Source organism: Benincasa hispida, chromosome 8 (assembly GCF_027475165.1).
Source record: "Benincasa hispida cultivar pf3 chromosome 8, pf3_genome.v1.1, whole genome shotgun sequence".
In the NCBI taxonomy this organism is placed as follows: domain Eukaryota; kingdom Viridiplantae; phylum Streptophyta; class Magnoliopsida; order Cucurbitales; family Cucurbitaceae; genus Benincasa; species Benincasa hispida.
The window spans coordinates 17,874,426-17,894,628 of NC_143485.1; the positions used below are offsets into that span (position 1 = coordinate 17,874,426).

A 20,203-nucleotide genomic window follows, 5' to 3' on the forward strand; every position below is an offset into this window, starting at 1 on the left:
GCATCAACATTTCCTTTACGGCCTTCAGCTCAGCGGTAAAGGATGAATCAATATAATCCAACTTTCTTTTCGAGCGTTGTAAGTGTTGACTGCACTCACATGTCATTCGTGATCCATTAGTTGTGGTCATCACTGATGAGGGCGTACTACAGGTGGCTCACCCACGGTGTTATTTGAATTTGCAACACGACCACTCATCGTAGGTCTAATTTGTTCTCGACCCTCATCCTCAATAGAACCACAGACAACATTCTCTCATGGAGGATGTTGCAGATCTACATACCCACCTGGTGTCGGAATATCCAACATACAATCAAAGTAGGCCTTCTCTTTATCGGTCATTTATACGAGTCTAGATGTAAACAACTAGATCAAATTTATAACGCTAAAAACCATACCATCATATAGAACTTAATGAAGTACGACTTACCACTTGAGACCCAAAAACTTGTGTATGAATCACCTCTGCTCCAAGTGAATACTGAAGAAACTCTTATTCAAGAGTAGCTACGAGCGGAAGCGGATCTTTCCAATTAATTGTGACAGAATTTCCACATATACATTCAAACATACAGATATGCATTCACAACGCTAAATTACTGGCATGCTTAAAATAATAATAAACAAGAGACCGAGAGATTATACCAGTTGAAGACTTTTTCTTCACAGCAAATCTTGCTTTCGTTGGAACGACAAGCTGTCGTTCAGCAAATCCCAATCGTCTACCTCGAACAGTCTTCACACGAACAAAAGGAAACGGGAACGACACCACCACTCAGAGCCCTCAGTATTCTCGAAGTGATATCCAAAGGGTGGGCTTTGTTGAGAGGAAGGGTGATCGTATACAATGATCAAATAAGTGGGAGAAAGACTCGTCTATCGTATAGACAAAATGCTTGATCGTTTGGGTGAAGTATACGATCGTGTAGAAAAAGGTAAGTGATCGTCTAAACGATCATGTAGGAAAAGCTAAGTGATCGTCTATATGATCGTTTAGTAAAGCTCGGACGCTAAACGATCACTTAGTAAAAGGTAAACGATCGTTTAGTAAATAGCGTGCGTGGGTGTAAGCGTTAAGCGATCGCTCAGCACTATTGTATAGGTAAGCGATCGTACAACACTATTGTATAGGCTCTGGTTTTTATTAAGCGATGAGACACTTCAACACTATGTTCGCACATCCAATGCTTAACACACTGTGAGCTATTTAAGCATCTCAAAGTGATTCTTCATCTTACTTATCCGTTATGAAAACAGAAGAGACGCTGACCAATTATCCCTTAACCGTCCAATTAATAGACAATAAACATGATCACATTATATTCATAACCTATGAATTAATATCATATATGCATAGTATTTTTTCTCCACTAGATATAAATCATATTTATATCCAATTTCCTCCAAATTAATGTATCTCATATATAAAATTAATTATATCATATATAATTAACTAGTTCAATTATAATATATATAATCGAACTCCCTCTCATCAATTTGAACATTTCAAACTGACCCAAAAACTAATTCTCAACTTTTATCTAAGCTACCAAGGGGACCTTATAGACCTATGACTTGAAGCTCCAATGGTACGTGAATAACTGACTAAACTCTTTAGCCACGATATCCACCATCCATTAACTTCCAGACATTTCACTAAAGACCGACAACTGAACTTTTCTTACCATAGATATATTTCTATGTCCATTAGATATAACCAATTATCAGTACGATGACCCTTCACATATTCTCATAAGTACAATTGGACTAATTTACTGTTTTGCCCCTGTAGTTACATCTTACTCTTTAAGTACCACTAATCCCTCTAATGAATAATACAACATAGTCCTACTATGTGTGAACACCTCTCGGGCTATGAGAAGGTGTGTAGCGCCACATCATTCAAGCCCCGGGATCAGCCCTTAAGAGAGCAATCTATTTACTTACCCCTACATCGGGGAAGGAGTGAACTCCATCTTGTGAAGTTAAGTTCCCAGCTCCCAAATCAGATGAATCCCCAAAGTGGTAGGTTTGAGTCAGCGCTTTGGCCACTCGCACCCATGTAAATCAAAGGACTGCCCTCAATGACAGGAGTTCCCAACTCACTCCGGATTGAGGTCATGTTACCTATGGTCATCTTAGTGAAGTGAGGTCTCTGTCATGAACGAAGTTATATGACGAGACGTTAATACTTCATGGTCAGGTCTTATACAAATTCTTTGTATAGGACGTCCCCGCTCGCATGTCCCCTACACAAATGATCAGGATCAAACCATCTGTGACAAGTCACAACACTTGTAACTTTTCCACAAAGCGGGTCAGTCCGTAGTGTTACCAAGATAAGGTTTCCTTCCTATATCCATATACTACAGACCATTTTGGTTGTCACTTAAGACATGATTCACTTGTATGTCACTACATACATGCTTAAGTTACATAAAGACAACCAGGGATTTTAAGTTTATTGGTTTGTGGTAAAATAAAAACATCTACATGTGAAAAGTCAAGAAGTGAAGTAAATATCATATATATTATACATCACAAGTGTTCGTACAAAATTGTTTACAAACTACAGGATACGAAACTTTAGGGCATCAACCCCAACAAATACGTGTAACTTCATCGCATGATGTGTAATATTGCCTCAATTAAAACTCTATTTGCTACCTATTCGTTAAGGGATGAAACTATCTCGTACACCCAAGCCTACCAATTCAAAAAACAAACACCTCTGGTACGTGCATGATAAAGTCAAAGTAGCAATAACAGTTAAGATTAAACAAACCTATAAAGCAAACAGGAACCTGTACAAGCTGTATGACTCAAGTGACTTACTATTCGCGGACTTCTTCTTGACATTGCCACCTTCCCTTTAAATGCACCTTCTAAGCTACTCAGGGTTTTTGTGAATATCATGTGACTTCAGCCATAACTACAAAAATCCTCCCACTCATCGATCAACCTCAACATGGTCTAGTTCATGTGTTGCCTCTATTCCCTTCCCATCATGGTCAACTCGATAAAATAAAAAATAACCATCTTTACCGCATCCTCATCACTCTCAAACTGATAATCTGGGAAATCATTGTCCAACTCAGTCCCATTCATGTTGGACTTATCTCCCAAATATAAATTCCTGAGCCTAAAATCTCTATCCTGATCAAAATCAACTTCATGCTTGAGACTATATCACAAACCTGTCACAATATCAAACTCGTCTCGACCAAAAGAAACCTATTTCCTTAGAAACTTAAAACTAATAACGTCTTCTCTATCCTCTTATACCTCCTGCAGAAGAATATAATGGCACAGATGCCCATTAAAAACTAACTTTACATTATAAAAAAAAAGGCCAAAAACAGTATGCCTAAACATATACAACTGCTTAGGTGTTAATTTCTTAATATTGGAGATTTTTTTTTAAGGAAATCGGGAACGCGATTTCCGTGAGTAGCGGAAGAAAGATTATTCAAACTTACAATCATGAATCAACAATACATTTACAGTCGACTTCAAAACAAACAGTTATGCAAATATACAGAGAAATTATAGCATGAACATCAAAAGTACAGAAGGCAAAATTGTACTAATAAAGGTAGAAGTGTCTCCACGCTCCAATGCACATTCTGATCGATCACAACAACCACGAGCGCCCGATCTACACGACCGCAACAACGCACGAACACATCATGAACTCTTCGCGCTCGTCTTTAACGACCTCCTTGGTCACGATCTCCTCCACAACAGTAAATGGCCTCCGCAGCACCACGAACGACCTCTGAAAAACCTCGACGGTTTCAAGTTGAGTCTAACACCACCAACAAGGCGACCTTGGTATTCTCGGTGTGAGAATCCAGAGGGTGGGCTCTGTTCGGACTTGGTGTGAGGTAGACAAACGAAGGAAAGACAGATCGTGTACACGACTGGGCAAGTGGGAGAAGTCAGAGACCTATCATATAGGTTGATACCCAATCGTTTAGATACAACTATGGGATCGTCTAGCAAAAGCTATGCGATCGTTTAGCTTTATCGTCTAGCTCGACAGAATCTACACAATCGTGTACCTTGGGCCAACGATCGTCTAGCAAAGCTATGTAATCGTTTAGTAAACACTGCACGATCGTTTAGCTAGCACTTGCACGATCGTTTACCTAGCCCAACCGTCTTTAGTAAATCTGTATTTACTTGACGACTTCCATGAGTTTCTTTTCATCGGAGAGAAAACTCAAACCTTTTTCAATCTTTTGTAAAAAACCTCTTTTTCAAAATAGGAAATTGATTTCCTTTTAAAACCTCACGGTTACCATGATCAATAACCACCCACTACATTTGGTTATTTAAAAGAAAAAATATTAATTATCTAATAATCAATATTATTATAAATATAAATGATAACCAACTTATCATACTATATTTATAGCCTTTAGTTTTAATATTTCATCTCATGAAACATATAAACCATAGTTCTTTTTCTATTCCATTGTACTTAATGTGAATCTCATTTACATCAATCCTCCACTAGATGTATCTCATACATCATATCGATTATATCACATATAATCAAAATACCTCTTGTCAATTTAAACATTTCAAATCAACATTAAGAACTTGATCCATCAACATTAATACAAACTACCAAGGAAACCTCATGGACCTATAGATCCAAAGTTCCAACGGTACGTGAATAACTGATTAAACTCTTTAGTCACGGGATCCACTCTCTGTTCACTGCCAGGCACTCCACTAAAGACCGATAACTGAACTCTCCTCACTACAGATATATTATGTGTCCAACTTAACCAATGAGCAGTGCGACAACCCTTCACATATCACTCGTAAGTACAACATCTATCTCCTTAAGTACCACTGATCCCTCTAATGAACATAAATCATAGTCCTACTATGACTGAGTCTTCTCTTCCAAAGAGAAGTTGTGGCCACTATGTTCAAGTCCCGGAATCAGCCCTTAAGAGAGCAATCTCTCTACTTATCCCTACTTCTGGAAAGGAGTGAATTCCATATTGTGGATTGAGTTCCCAGTTCCCAGATCAAATAAGTCCCCAAAAAGGTAGGCATGTTGAGTTGACAATCTGGCCACTCTCACCCATACTAATCAAAGGACCGCCTTCAAAGGCAGGAGTTCACAAAACACTCAGGATTGAGGTCGTGTCACCTATGGTTGTTTAGGTGAGATGCAATTCTCTAATATCAACGACGTTATATATAGAGTCTAGTCATCTTGTGGTCCAAGTCTTATACAAACTCTTTGTATAGGACACCCCCACTCCACGTCTCCACATGAATGGTCAGGATCAACCATCTGTAGTAGTTTACAACACTTGCAAACCTCTACAAAGCGGGTTGTTGATGGAACACGAGACATACTAGCAGAAAAAGGACCTAATTATACTCTAATTGCTTTTAATCAAAAGGAAATTAGCATGCAAAATGAAGGAAAAATAGTAAATTAACTTGGATAGGATACAACCTTTGAAGCTCCCGAAACGCTTTTCCTCGCTGAATCTTGACACGAACTCTTCCCGACCACCACTAGAGTTGACCTACTATCCTCTAGACTCAGAACCGGGTTGTGGGACCCAATGGATGAAGAAAATCGAGAGAGAGAAAGAGATGGAAAATAGAAGATGGAATTTTTGGTTTGGGTTTTTATTTTTCCAGCCCAAATTTAGAAAACAATTTTGGAAAAAATGGTAAAAGTTTTTTCATTCAAATTGAAAGCCCAATTTATAGAAAAAAGCCCTGCAATAATTGCATGAAACAAATCCATAAAAACCCAACACCTAAAATCCACTATCTAAGTGGGCTTAATGTCTCCACTATAAGCCAACACCTAACCCACTATTTTGTTAGTGGAATTATCCAACAAAAGTTTGGATTTTCCCACTAACTTCAATTAAAGGGCAAAATAGTCATTTTGTCAAAGTCAAACTTTGACCCAAAAGTCAACATTTTGACTTTTTATGATTTTTTCCGTGTTGACTAATTTTGACCTCCCAACATGAATCGGCATTCATTTTTTCGAAATTCAAATCACATTTGAATATAAGGTCGGTCAAAGTTTGACTTTTCAAAATCAAAAGTCAACCTTTGACTTTTTACATCTTTGACCATTTCCATTATTTTCGAGCTTCCAAATATGAACGTATTCATATTCTTGATATTTAAATCACATTTAAATACTAAAGCTGTATCTCTAAACTGAAAAGTCGACCACTATATCGCATATACTTGTCCGTTTCTCTCTCTTCACCTAATTCGAACAATTCGAATTATTCTATCATACTGTTCTAAGTTTATTCCATATGAGCTAGTAGGGGAACCTAATGGACCTATAGATCATGGGCTCCAATGATCCAAGATTAGCTGGCTAAAACTCTTTTAGACGAAACTAATCAACATTCGTTAACTAACGGGTCATTCCACTATAGTCTCGTAGTTGCACTCCCCTCACTATAGATATATTTTTGTCCATTTGATATAACCATGATTAGTAAGCTAATCCTTCACAGGTTGTTCGTAATCTCGGCTGGGTCATAAAAACCGTTTTACCCCCAAGACTACATCTTGTTCCTTAAGTTCCATTGATCCTCTAATGAACAATTTGTTTAAGGTCCAACCTATAAACCGAACCCCTCTTGGGCCAAGGAGAGGGTGGGGCCCTTTGTTCAAGACCTGGATCCAGTACTAAAAGGAACAACCTATTTACTATCCCTATAATGGGTATGAGTGAATTTCGTCTTGCACCCTATGTTCCCAGCTATCCACCTGATCTTACCCCTGAAATGGGAGGCTTATTGGGCCAGTGATAATGAGCTGCCCCCACCTATGCAAATCTAAGGATAATTCCGAGTGAACAGGAATTCATAGTTAGCTTAGGATTAAGATTAAGTTACCTAGGTCATTAATTAACAAAATAGTCAGTTTTATACATAAAATGGTATTTAGAACGTAAAAAGTGACTATTTCATGGTTCAGTCTTATATAAACTCTTTACATAGGATGCCCCCACTTTCATGTCTCCACATGAACGATTTAGGATCACATCGTTTGTACTAACTACAAAATGGGCCGCATCCATAGTGTCCCTTGAATAAGGCGCCCAACCTCATTCATATACTATAGACCATTTTGGCTATATATTTGAACTTGATCCACATTTATGTTATTACATAAAGTTCAAACTACATTAAATAGCCTCAGGACCTTAGTTTATTGGATTCAAGATTACAATTTCAATAACAATTTTATCGAAAAACAAAACATAATATGTTTATTAATTTACAAACTACGAGTTTTAGGACATAAAATCCAACAGCTATATCCGTAGTGTCAACAGGATCAAGTATCCCACCTTAATCCTTATACTACAGACCGATTTAGGTTATCACTTAAGACACGATCCACTTGTATATGACATATACATGCTTAAGTTCACATAAGATAACCAAGGAGCTTTGTTTATTGGATATGAGTAAATGCCATAATTAAATAACACTTATTTTATTCATTAAGCAACGTGCATCTTTACAAAACAATGAGACTCTAGGAGAATTAAGACAACAATCCCAACAGTTTTTGCTAGATGAGAACAACAAGTTAGATTTTTTGGAACATGAATAGAAGTAAGAATCTTAGTCACCAATGCCATCTGTCACACAGACCACAAGCCATACATTAAACACAACAATCAAGTAGGAAAAACGACAACAAAACATTACACATAAATCTGGAATTTGACTTAAATCTCGGGGAAGAACTCGATGGAAAATCACCCGAGATCGTGCCCTAATAAAGAAGAACTCGGGCCATTTACACCAACGTGCCGCGAGATTAGGGTTTTGATTCCATTCTGTATAAAATCTCAGGAATGAACTTGGGCTACATTTACCTTGAGATCGTATACAAAATTCCCTAAACTCAAAGGTATTAAACCCAATCTCGGTACACATCCAAACGATCTCAAACCCACTTCATTGAATCTTGACCGAGATTCAAACAAATTTAATTGAAATAACTTGGGGAAATTCTAGAAAAGCATCAATAACAGACTATATACACAAAAAAGGAACAAATATTGCAACATACACCATCATCAACCCAAATTTCGAAAGGGTTAGGAGTATTGATCCATATACTTTAGATACATTCAAAAACCCTAGCAAACCTCTAATTAAAAATGAAACAATATACTTAAAGAAAGAAATACCTGCAAAATAAGTAAGCTTAAGGATGCAAATAAATGTGGAGAAGGAAATTTTCATAGAGAAAGCATGGATATCTCAGGCGAATTGAGGAGTTGGATCGTTTGAAGGGTTTTCGTATATATGATTGAGTTTTTTTATAAGTAAGGGTATTTTTGTCCTTTATATGATTGGATAATTTGAATTCATTACCTTTTAACCCTAATCTCGGGCCCAATCTTGCCCAAAAAGGTCTCGTAAAAAACTAATTCTATGAAATTTTAGGACACATTGAAAACTAAAAAGATTATATAGAACAATTATTGATATTTTTTAACAAAGGAGAAAAACTTTTCCGTTAATTCCATGTTTTTTGGGGGACACAACCCAATCTGTTCTGTGCAAAATGCCACGTGTCAAGTCTTGTACCAATTGCCCATTAATATCTTTCAATCTCTCCCTCTAATTTCAATTTTTTTCCCTTTTTTTTTCAGTCATTTCTGCCACTGCCTGCGAAGTGGTGAACTTCGCCATGAGCGCCGGAGCTCTTCTTTACTCTTTCTCCCCAACGCCTCCAAGTCCCTCCGATTCCTCCAAGAAATTCTCCCTCTCAGATCGGAGGCTCAAATTTCCCTCACGATTTCACCTCACTGTTCTTCCAGAGGATCGATGCTTCGTTTTACAGGTTTCTGCTCCACGACATTCCGGCGGAAGAGGGAATTGGAGGCTTTGGACCGATGTCAAGTCCAAGCCGTACGACGTGTCTAACAAAGCTCCGAAATCGATGAAGTTTGAGAGCTCGATCGGAAAATCGGTGCTCGATGACGAAGAAGAAGAGCTCGGCGATGAACTTCCATGGTGGAAACAGTTCCCTAAACGATGGCTTATCGTCACCTTGTGTTTCTCCGCTTTCCTTCTTTGCAATATGGATAGAGTGAGTGAGCTCTGGATTACTCCAATTATTTAATGGCGTGAAATGAACATTATTATATGTTAGGTATTGTATTGTAGTGTATTGTAGAGTTGAGGTGATTGTTCTTAATTAATACACACAGCTTAGGTTTTAGTTTAGATGAGTTGAGTTTTGTGTACTGTTCATTAAGTTTTAGTGAAATGGTCTGAAGACTTGTGTTAGTGATATATAATAATTTTAAAAATAAGAATTATTATATTTTAGATTTGCTGATTTGGTACTTGCTTACTTAAGTTTCTTATTGGTTTTAATAGGAATTTCACATTTCATTAGGTACACTTGTAGTTATGAACAAATTAAGAAAGACCAAATGGATGTTGATGAAAGTTTGATAGCTAAAAGAGAATATTGAACATAAAATAAGGGCAAAAGTGAACACAGTTTTAGTTAATTAATAATTAATTATATGTACTTGATTAAGATATCAGAGATTTGAATTTCTCTATCCCACACGTTGTTGAACTCTAAATTAAGAAAAGAATAAAATAAATAAAAGTAAGTGGAACGGATGAGGAATCTAAATAAGATTTAAACATTTTGCAACAAAAATAAAAAAGTTTAGCTATGGTTCTTTTTTTGTTCTTTTTATAAAAGTCAACCCAGTCATTAACATAAACTTAAAACTTAGTCTAATTTTCAGCTGTTTTCATTGTAATGATTGACTATGCGTTTTCATGCTTTGAGGAAAACAGTGGATATTCTTCTTTAGTAAGAACTTTTGCATTTTATAGTGTCTTTATCATTATGATCTTAAAAAATAAATTTATTTAATTGTTTGTTTTTTTTGTTTTTTTTTTTGCTTTTTAATTTACAAATCTGTTATTGTTTTAGAAATTTGACTCCTATTTCAAAATTGTGGGTAGAACAAGTTCAAGTTTAGAAAACATAAAACTTGGAGTAAAAGTGATATCCAGTGGGGCATATTGATTTTATAGAATACATCTGTTTGTTCAATCTATGTAGGTAAATATGAGCATCGCTATACTTCCGATGTCAGCAGAGTATAATTGGAATCCACAAACTGTTGGTTTAATACAATCCTCATTCTTCTGGGGATATCTCCTCACTCAGGTAAACACAAACTTGAAACTTGGCAGCTTTCAATTGTTCTAATGCTCTGAATTACTGGCCAAGAGTCTCTTTTAGTGTATATGTTAAAATAAATCTAAACAATGTTATGGATTGAAAAAATATGATGACAAAATCAATTAATCCAAACCCAACAAAAGAAGCCACATCTATTTGTTTCATCCATATGTTTACATCTTCATCTAATAGAGTTGTCTCTTAACAAAAGATACACCATCTCATACTAGGAATCCTTCTTCTTCCCCCCCCCCCCCCCCCAAAAAAAAAGAGAGAGAGAGACCTCTGTTTTATTTTCTTCCTCTATTTCTAACTTTTAGCAATGGTTGATGACAGATTGCTGGTGGGATATGGGCAGATACAGTTGGGGGAAAGCTGGTTCTGGGATTTGGTGTGATATGGTGGTCGGTTGCCACAGCTCTCACACCTGTAGCAGCAAAAATTGGCCTGCCCTTCTTGCTTGTCGTTCGTGCATTCATGGGGATCGGTGAGGTTTGTCTCATTACATCACCACTAGACCCAAAAATTTAAACCATAAACAGGGTATGAATAATCTTCTAAATATGTAAACATTCCGTCTCACATGTGAGCTTGACGCACAAAACTCAATACATAACTATTAGTATCAATTGGAGCGGAAATGATACTGCAAAGGTTCACTTCAAATTAGGATCTTTTACTTTGATACCTGGTTAAACTATCACTTGACTTAAAAGTTTAAGCTAAAGATAAGGGTTCATTCAATGTTTCATTTATTTTAACACTTATGGAGAATTCATCCTTTTTCAAGGGAAGAAATATAGGAGGGTTTTGGAAATAAATTTGATTTCTTTCTCCGATTTCTTTCGTTGGTGTTTTTTCTTTATTTTTTTTTTCTTTTCTTTATTATTATTTTGTTTTTGGTATTAGGCTTGTATTTTGCATGTTTTTACATTATTTAAAAAAGAAGAAGAAGAAGAAGAAGAAGAAGAATTGTCCTCCAGAAACATTAGCTTAGGTTGTTCACTTGTTTTCAGGGAGTTGCAATGCCTGCCATGAACAATATACTCTCCAAATGGGTTCCTGTAGCAGAAAGAAGCAGATCATTAGCACTTGTTTATAGTGGGATGTACCTTGGTTCAGTAACAGGCCTTGCCTTCTCACCATTTTTAATACATCAGTTTGGATGGCCATCAGTTTTCTTCTCCTTTGGCTCTCTCGGTGCGGTTTGGTTCGCTGTGTGGCTTAATAAGGTGTCTAACTCTGCTACCAACGAAATATAACTCAGTCTAAATCCTTTTGTTATTGTTGAATAAGCTGTAAAAGGTCTGTCTTGATTCAAAAAATTCTCTTGGAAACATGTCAATGACACGTGATTGATTTTGAGTCATGGCTATAGGCACACAGTTCACCACTTGATGATCCTCAACTGAGACCACAAGAAAAGAAGCTGATTTTTGCAAATAGTGTTTCCAAGGAACCTGTTAAAACTATACCTTGGGGACTGATCTTGTCCAAAGCACCAGTATGGGCTCTTATAGTTTCTCATTTTTGTCACAATTGGGGGACATTTATTCTATTGACATGGATGCCAACATACTATCACCAGGTAACTCTTTTTATTACTGTATAGTAAAATTTTATTGAGACAGCTCTTTCAACAGCCTGTCATTCTACTGCCTCTTGAAAAAATGGAAAAATAATAATAATAATCTAGCTTTCATTGACATGCATGAAAGAATAGACAAGGCTCAACGAATGAAGATTACAAATGAATCAAGGCGTAGGAATGATTGTCATAAAAAAATTATATATGATTCTGTAATATGGACATTGTATTTATTTGCTTCCTTGGTACGGAAAATATGTAAATCTTGATTTGGAATCTTTAAATATCACTTAGGTCCTGAAGTTCAATCTAACAGAATCTGGCCTTCTTTGTGTTCTTCCGTGGTTAACAATGGCGTTTTCTGCAAACCTTGGAGGCTGGATCGCCGACACACTTGTGAGCAGAGGCCTCTCAGTGACTACCGTTCGAAAGGTAATAAGGAATATTTCTATTATCCATATTTCTTCACGTTCTGAACTGAAAAACTTAAGTCAACAGGTTATGGTATATTTAATTTTCAATACATATTCGTAACACTCATTTGGGTTCTAAAATTAGCATGAGATCTTGGTGAATATCATATTTGCTAAGAAGAAAATGACACTGCAGAATTTCAGCATAAGATCTCTCACCCTGAGATCTTGTAAATCACTAGAAAATTTTAGAACTTAAGTTTATACCAGGTAAGGACACTTGGTCTTTTAACATAATTGCAGCATTAAATAGTTCAATTTCATGACAACTTTCAAGCTTCTCCCTTCACTTGGTTTATTGCATTCAACTCTTATAGGCCATTGTGCATAACCCCATAGATTGGAAGAACCTCTTATTCTGCTGCTTGAAGAACAGTTTCTTAAATTCTGTACTTTTCAGATTATGCAAAGTATTGGATTTCTTGGCCCTGCATTCTTCTTGACCCAGTTGAGCCATGTTGATTCTCCGGCGATGGCGGTTTTGTGCATGGCCTGCAGCCAGGTTGGCTTTACATTTTGAAATTTCCTTTCCATATCTTCCTGTGCTTATTGATAAACATACAACATTTACTTCAATGCGCCGACTTGAATAGGGAACTGATGCATTCTCTCAATCCGGTCTATATTCGAACCACCAAGATATTGCACCACGATATTCTGTGAGTTTTCGGCTCCAAGTCATTCAGAGACATACAGTTCCTTTAGTTTGATTGCTTGCCATTGATCTTCCATTGGGAAGAGCTTGTAATTGATGCAATGATCTGTTTAGGGAGTGTTACTTGGTTTATCGAACACAGCTGGAGTTCTAGCAGGTGTCTTTGGGACAGCGGCTACAGGTTACATCTTGCAACACGGTTAGTTCTACTTCTTCCAATATTATAGTTCTAATTAAGAAGAAAAAACCACTTCTAGCCATTTCTAGGAACCCTTTAGTTTGAACCCCTACCAACAAATTCTAAAACCTCCAAATCAATTGACATCAATTCAAAGGAAAGTATTAGAGTTAGATTACCTTTTGATTGAGAACCAAGAGATAAAGAGAACTACTTTCCTACTCAAGGTTTGAACACTCCACAAACAAGTTGATTAAATCTTATCCGAATGCTCAAACATGCAACTCTAGATCAAGAATTGCAAAAAAAGGTGGTGATGAAACTTTGTCATCAACTTAGAAAAAATATCATCCCCAACTTCAAAATCCAAAAACTATTTTGTACAATCTAATGGTCAGATTTTATATAGCCGTCACATAAACCTTAGTAAAATGGTAAAAAATCTTTTATTTGATATGTTTTAGAAAGGATAAAATTGAAAAATCAGAAAGTTACATTAAAATTACTAACTAAAATATAATTATTAATTTGATGCATGGACGGTTCATATCATCCCCTCTGATACCTTACACTTGTTTAACTTTGAACTTTCAACTTCATCCGAGTTTAACTTCAAACTTGGATATAAGTGGTGAAATCAATATCTCATAAAAAAAAAAAAATACAAAATTATCATGAGAATCGACTAATATATAGCACAAAATTTAACAAATAAAACGCTGAAAAGCAACATACAAACCTAGGTACAAAATCATGAAAAAGCACACTAACTCAATAGAAAAATACTTCAAACAAACGTAAGAAACACTCGTCACGATAAGAAAGCCATTACCTGTAAGCTACAGAAATAGCTTCATCCAGCCATAAAATTGTTTTAAGTCCGATCATGAGAGCATTCAACCCTAAAACACTCATCATGATAAGGAAACCACTACCCAAGTACAAAATCAAACATATGAAAAAGGTTTTTTTTTTAAAAAAAAATATATATATATATATTTTGCCAAATTTTGAAAATAAAGGCTAACCATATAGTTTTTGTTTTTTAGTTCTTAAAATTTAAGCCTACAAATACCTCTACCATCTCTAATTTTCTTATTCTGTTATCTAAATTTTACCCATGTTTTAAAGGATTAAGCTAAAATTTGAAAATTAGAAAAATAGTTTTGAAAAACTTGTTTTTGTTTTTTGAATTTGGCCAAGTATTCAATTCTTGTACTTTGGTAAGAAAATGAGAGAAAATAAACATAATTTTTAAAAACAAAAAACAAAATGATTACTAAAATGGGTCTTAAAAGAATAGCTTTAGAAAAATAGTATTTCACTAAGAATTCAAATGGTGCCTTAATAAAGATGGAAGATCTTATACAAAAATGGTGAGAAAATAAACATCATTTTAAAAACCAAAATGGTTATTAAACAGAACTAAGTATTAATTTTATAATTTATTCAAGTACGTTTTTAGTTGCAACATTTATTTAATATTTAGCTTCTAAATGGATAATATCAAACTTCTAAAATTAAAATTGACTCATCGCCAAAATGTTTAATAACTACTAAGCTATGAAAAATAAGCTTATAAATATTGCTTCTACTTTTGATTTTCTTTATTTAGTCATCCATATTTAGAGATATTCTCAAATTCCAAGCCAAGTTTTAAAAACAAGAAAAACAGATTTTAAAGTCTTGTTTTTATTTTCAGAATTTGACTATGAATTCAAATATTATTTAAAAAATCCTAAAAATCACTATAAAAAAAATGGTGAGAAGACAAACCTAAGTTTTAAAAACTAGAAATCGAAAACCAAATAGCTATTAAACATGGCCTAAACTTTTCGATATATATAATTGTATTCATAAGATAGTTTCTTATTTACAGCAACCTTTGAAAAAACCCTTTAAATTCTCCTAGAAATATGATGTGAAAACATAAGTTTGAAAAACTTTTCAGGTTCATGGGATGATGTTTTCAAGGTTTCAGTTGGGTTGTACTTGGTTGGAACAGTGGTTTGGAATCTCTTCTCAACGGGTGAGAAAATATTGGACTAACCTTCTAGATGAATCTTTTGACCTTCTTTCACTACACAAACCCCTGCCCTCATTTCCCAACTAATTCTTGGAAAAATTGCTGCTCACAAACATTGGAAAGATCTTGCTAGAAAGCAAAGCCCACTGTATAGTAGATTCTCTTGGAGGGTTTTTGATCCTTGGAAAAAAAAGAGATTTTTTTTTCACCCCTACTGGTTACCACATTAAATATTTTTGGTGATTTAAGTAAATATTTATAAATAAATCATTTGTCCAGTGTATATTTTCACATTGATCTCCTAATAAGTCAGAGGTAATAATTTTTAGGTTACTATGAGACAATTTGAAGTGCTTTTCTTTTTTCTAAAATACACTAGAGAGTAGAGGATTCAAACTGTAGACTTCTTGATTGCTAATACAGTTGAGTTATGCTCGCTTTGGTTATTTTTTTTAATCTTTGTCTTGGATGTCTAATTCTTCAAAACATAAATGAAACGTATAAAACTCAAAAACTAAGATTATTTATAATCACAATTATACTAAGTTGGTCTTGTGGTTAATAAGAACTACAAAAATAATAAAGGCCTTCGAAGAAATGAGTTCAAGTCATAGTTGTCATTTATCTAAAATTTAATATTTTACAAGGTAATTTGGCAAACAAATGTAGTAAAGTCAAACGGTTGTTTCGTGAGAATAATTGAGGTGCATAAAAATTGTTTTTGATTAATCATAATTAGTCATTCTATATAGCAAATGATACAAATATTCACCGACTATAGTACTTATAACAATTGATTTGTATGATTGTAACATCAAATATAACTGAGAAAATACATAAAGTTCTCTTCCACTTGGCATTAATGTAAAATTTATGTATGGTATGTAAGATCCACCAATTCACCAAATACAACAATTACAAACACTTCCACTCCCCAATCTAACCACCAACAATGTACGTATAAATAAAAACTAAAAAAAGACAACCCATTGACCATTATACCCTCATGACGATGAAGAAAATGACACATTTACCCTGTGCAGTATTAAAAGAACCGAACTTTCTTTTACCGTGCATTGTGAAAAGCAAATATAAATGGTAAAAACAGAAATAGAAATTCCAATGAAATGACGAAAACACCCCTCCTAGGCAAGCCGGCGAGGATGCAAATAAACACGAAGCCCATTCTTCATAAAAAGAGTAAGAGACATTTTCTGCTCCACCCGGTGACCGGGAACCGGTGCTAGCCGGTACCGGAGCAGTACGGCGGAGGCGACAGACTTCATTTGCAAATAAGCCAAATCCTTTCCTAAACAAGTCCTCGGTCCAGCATTAAACGCCACAAACTTATAAGCATCCTTTGGCCCCTCGAACCGGTCCCCGGTCGGAGACAACCACCGGTCCGGTTTAAACTCCGTACAATCCTCCCCCCAGATACTCTTCATCCTCCCGACCGAATAAATCGAATACGTCACGGTCGAGCCAGCTGGCACAAAAGTGCCATCTGGCAACACGTCATCAGCCACTACATACTTGAAATCCTCCGGTACGGAAGGGTATAAACGCAGCGTTTCGGCCAACGCAGCTTTTAAGTACACCAATTTATCGGCTTCGTCGAATACCAACGGCTCTTCAATCCAACGGCGTGGATCGTCGCCACGTGTCTCGCGGAGGACTGTTGAGATTTCAGAGAGGATTTTTTTCTCCACGTGTGGGTGGTTCATTACGAGCCAAAAGAACCACGTGAGAGCTACGGAGGAGGTGTCTCGGCCGGCGAGGACGAAGTTTAATGCGATGCGGTGGAGCACGGCGGCGGAGAAGCGGTCACCGTCGCGTTTCTTCATGAAGCGTGATAATAAGTCGTCGGAGGGAGATTCTTTACGGGCTGCAACGGCGTCGTTTATGTATTCTTCTACTACTTTTAAACTCTTCTTTAACCTTCTTTCCATTCCCATGCCCAAAAGCTTCTCCAACCTTACAAAAGAATGTCAAAATTTTATACACGTCAATTATTTTACATGCATGATTGATCAGGTGCAATCAAAAAATATAATTCAGCTCAAAAGAAAATCTAAGATAATAATTATAACACTAAATAAATATAAGGGTCTAAATCAATAATTAAAATATGATCGATATTGATATCCGTATATCAATTATACGAATAGTATCTCGATATCAGCAAATATCCTTAATTTTTTTTAAAAAAAAATTACTAAAATTAATTAACCTAATAATTAAATTGGTTTTACTTCCAAACTATTTTTTTTATCAAGATATTATGGTTAGTATTCATATTCATGGTATAATTTATATTTTATGTGTATCACTGACATCGATGGATATTTAACTTTTAGTCTAAATGCTATTTCGTTGTTTCAAACTTTTTGCAATTGTTTTTATTTTAACTGTAAACTTTGCATAAAGAAGGAAAAACTTATGTTGCTTTTTCGATTTAATATCGTTTGGTTACCATTTTGTTTTTTATTTTTACTTTTTAGTATTTTTTTAAAGAATTTTGCTTTTGGTTCTTAGGAACTAAATTTATTCTCTTAATTTCTTACTATGATTTGCATCCTTTTTTAAGTACAAGAATTGACTTTTTAACCAAATTCTAAATTTCAAAAATAAGTTTTTGAACATTAGTTTTTTAGTTTTTCAAATTTTGATTTGGTATTTTATATTTTATAATATTGATAATAAGTAAATAACAAATACATAAATTTAGAAATGGAATAAATGTTTATCTATTTAATTTTTTAAAAAAAAGACAAAACATTTTAATTTAGTTTAATAACAGAAAAACCAATTAAATTATAAAAATTAATTTGCACCCTCAAACTTTTAATTATAAAAATTAAAATTTTAAATTTTTACAAATATTAAAATTAGACCCTCAAAGCTTTATATAATTGTTATAATTTTTACAACCATATAAGTTTGAGGGTCTAATTTTAACACTAATATAAATTTGAGATTCATTCTTATAATTAAAAGTTTGAGGTTATAATTATAACTATTAATTAGATGGTTTTTGCTATTTGTAAATAATAATAATAATAATAATAATAATAATAATAATAATAATAATAATAATAATAATAATAATAATAATAGGGGACATTTTTAATATAAAAAATATTTAAAAATATTTACACTTTATAGTAAAAAGTTTCAAAACTACAAAGTTATTTTAGAACATTTTGCTATAAAGTCTAAATATTTTCTAGATTTTTTTATTTATAAAAATTTCTCTAATAATAATTTAGAGGTTTTAAAAAAATAAAAATAAAAATAAAGACCTCCATAAAAGACCAGGGTAAAGAAGGCGCTGAAGAGTGGCCTCAGTGGCGGTATCAAATGCCAAAGCGAACGGATTTGCCGGTAATTCCGGCGACAAAGTTTGTGGATCTTTCCCAAAAGTTAGCCCACAAATATTATCAAATGTTAATCGGAGCAACAGATCCTGCAAATCCACCGCCGTTTTATACTCCGCCGCCTTCTCCAATATACACCATAATCGCGTCCTTATCGTCCGATTCACCCACCGGTCCATCGCCTGCCGGAGCGTCCTCGTCGTGAACTCAAGCGCCGCCGTCTTCCGTTGAATCAACCAAATTTCTCCGTCGCTGTTGAAAATCCCTTGCCCTAATAAATCGTGAAACGCCGCTTGCCAGTCGGGTCCTTTCGGGTAATTTTCGAACCGGGTTCGAAGCACGTGCTCAATGTTTCTCGGGTGGCACGTGACCGTGTAAAATCCTTGCTTTTTAGCTATGAATGGAAGCGCCACCGTGCAGGTTTGGTAAGTGGCGCCGCCGCCTGTGGCGCGGAGGTTTCCGGCGATCCAGTCGTGGATTCGACGCCGGTTCGAGATGAGAGCCGGGAGGCTGCCGATGAGTGGCCAAACGGGTGGACCGGTGAGTTTACGGGCGAGGAAATGGAACCAAATGAAATAGGAGAGAATGAGAATGAGGAAAAAGGAGGGGAAGGGGAAGGGGAAGGGGAAAACGACGTCGTTGGCCATTGGATTAGAAGGAGGAAGGAATTAGTAAGGGAGGAGAGAAAAAGAGTGGATTTTATAAAGTGAAAGATAAATAAAATTGGGGAAGAATTTAGGAATGGTTGTTGAGAATTTTGAAAAAGAGCTGGTTTTGGAATTTGCAACCATTGTAATATTCACATGCACACGAAAACATTTACAATTCTTCATCTTTTCTTTTTTTAAAAAAAAAAAATAAAAAAATGAAAGAATATAATATATTATGTCTCATTCCGCTTTTTATTTTAACATTTTTACTCTTAAATTTTGAATTAATGATCACTTTTGGTCACCATCGACTACTTTAAAATAATTACTAATTAGAATGTGAATTTATCAATTAAATTAATAAAAACTATTTTACTTATTTTAAATTAATTAATAAAAAATCAACACAAATAGCTAAAAGTTGTCCAAGTGAAAATTCATGGGTAAAATTGTAAAACCCTCAACCCTATTAACCAAAAAGAAACTTAACTCATAATTCAAGGGTCAAAATGTAATATCCTAAAACTTATAAATCAAATGAAAACTAAAAACTATAAGTGCAACATTTTGAAACCTAGGAGTTTTTTGTTTCAACCCAACAGTCTCATACCAATAGAGAAAATTGTCTTCACTTATATACTTATGATCATCTTCTTATCTAACCAATGTGAAAATTTGATCGCATTCTCAACAGTCATGAAAGTTGTTGGGTTTTGGTAGAATATTAAAAGTGCAATTGTTTCAAATTGAAAAAGTTCAAGAAAGTGATGGGTTTCAAGTACTATAAAAGGGATCCTATGTCTTTGGTTTCAAATTATCTCAGTTAGAAATACTTTAAACTTGAGTGTCCTAATTCTATTTAAATTTCTTTTTGTATTCTCTATTTTGAGAGTGGGATTGAAGAGTGTGAGTAATATAAAAGCTTTGAGAGAGTGCTTTCGTAATTCTGATTAGTGACATAATTATTTTAGTGATTTAATAGGTTTTTTTGTGGTC

General features: G+C 34.9%; 2 protein-coding genes across 2 annotated transcripts; one reads left to right on the forward strand and one right to left on the reverse strand.

Moving 5' to 3' along the window:
- The first annotated feature begins 8,571 nt into the window (after positions 1-8,571).
- PHT4;1 (phosphate transporter 4;1) lies at positions 8,572-15,458 on the forward strand. Its single transcript, XM_039038413.2, has 10 exons — positions 8,572-9,135; positions 10,138-10,245; positions 10,597-10,752; positions 11,277-11,492; positions 11,639-11,848; positions 12,143-12,280; positions 12,722-12,823; positions 12,915-12,980; positions 13,091-13,175; positions 15,106-15,458. The coding sequence occupies exons 1-10, from the start codon at positions 8,734-8,736 to the stop codon at positions 15,201-15,203; spliced, it is 1,581 nt and encodes a 526-aa protein (XP_038894341.1). The 5' UTR covers positions 8,572-8,733; the 3' UTR covers positions 15,204-15,458.
- Positions 15,459-16,001: 543 nt separating this feature from the next.
- On the reverse strand, positions 16,002-19,417 carry CYP86A1 (cytochrome P450, family 86, subfamily A, polypeptide 1). Its single transcript, XM_039038414.2, has 2 exons — positions 18,483-19,417; positions 16,002-17,154 (listed from the first exon to the last, which is right to left on the reverse strand). The coding sequence occupies exons 1-2, from the start codon at positions 19,202-19,204 to the stop codon at positions 16,326-16,328; spliced, it is 1,551 nt and encodes a 516-aa protein (XP_038894342.1). The 5' UTR covers positions 19,205-19,417; the 3' UTR covers positions 16,002-16,325.
- Between the last annotated feature and the right edge of the window lie 786 nt (positions 19,418-20,203).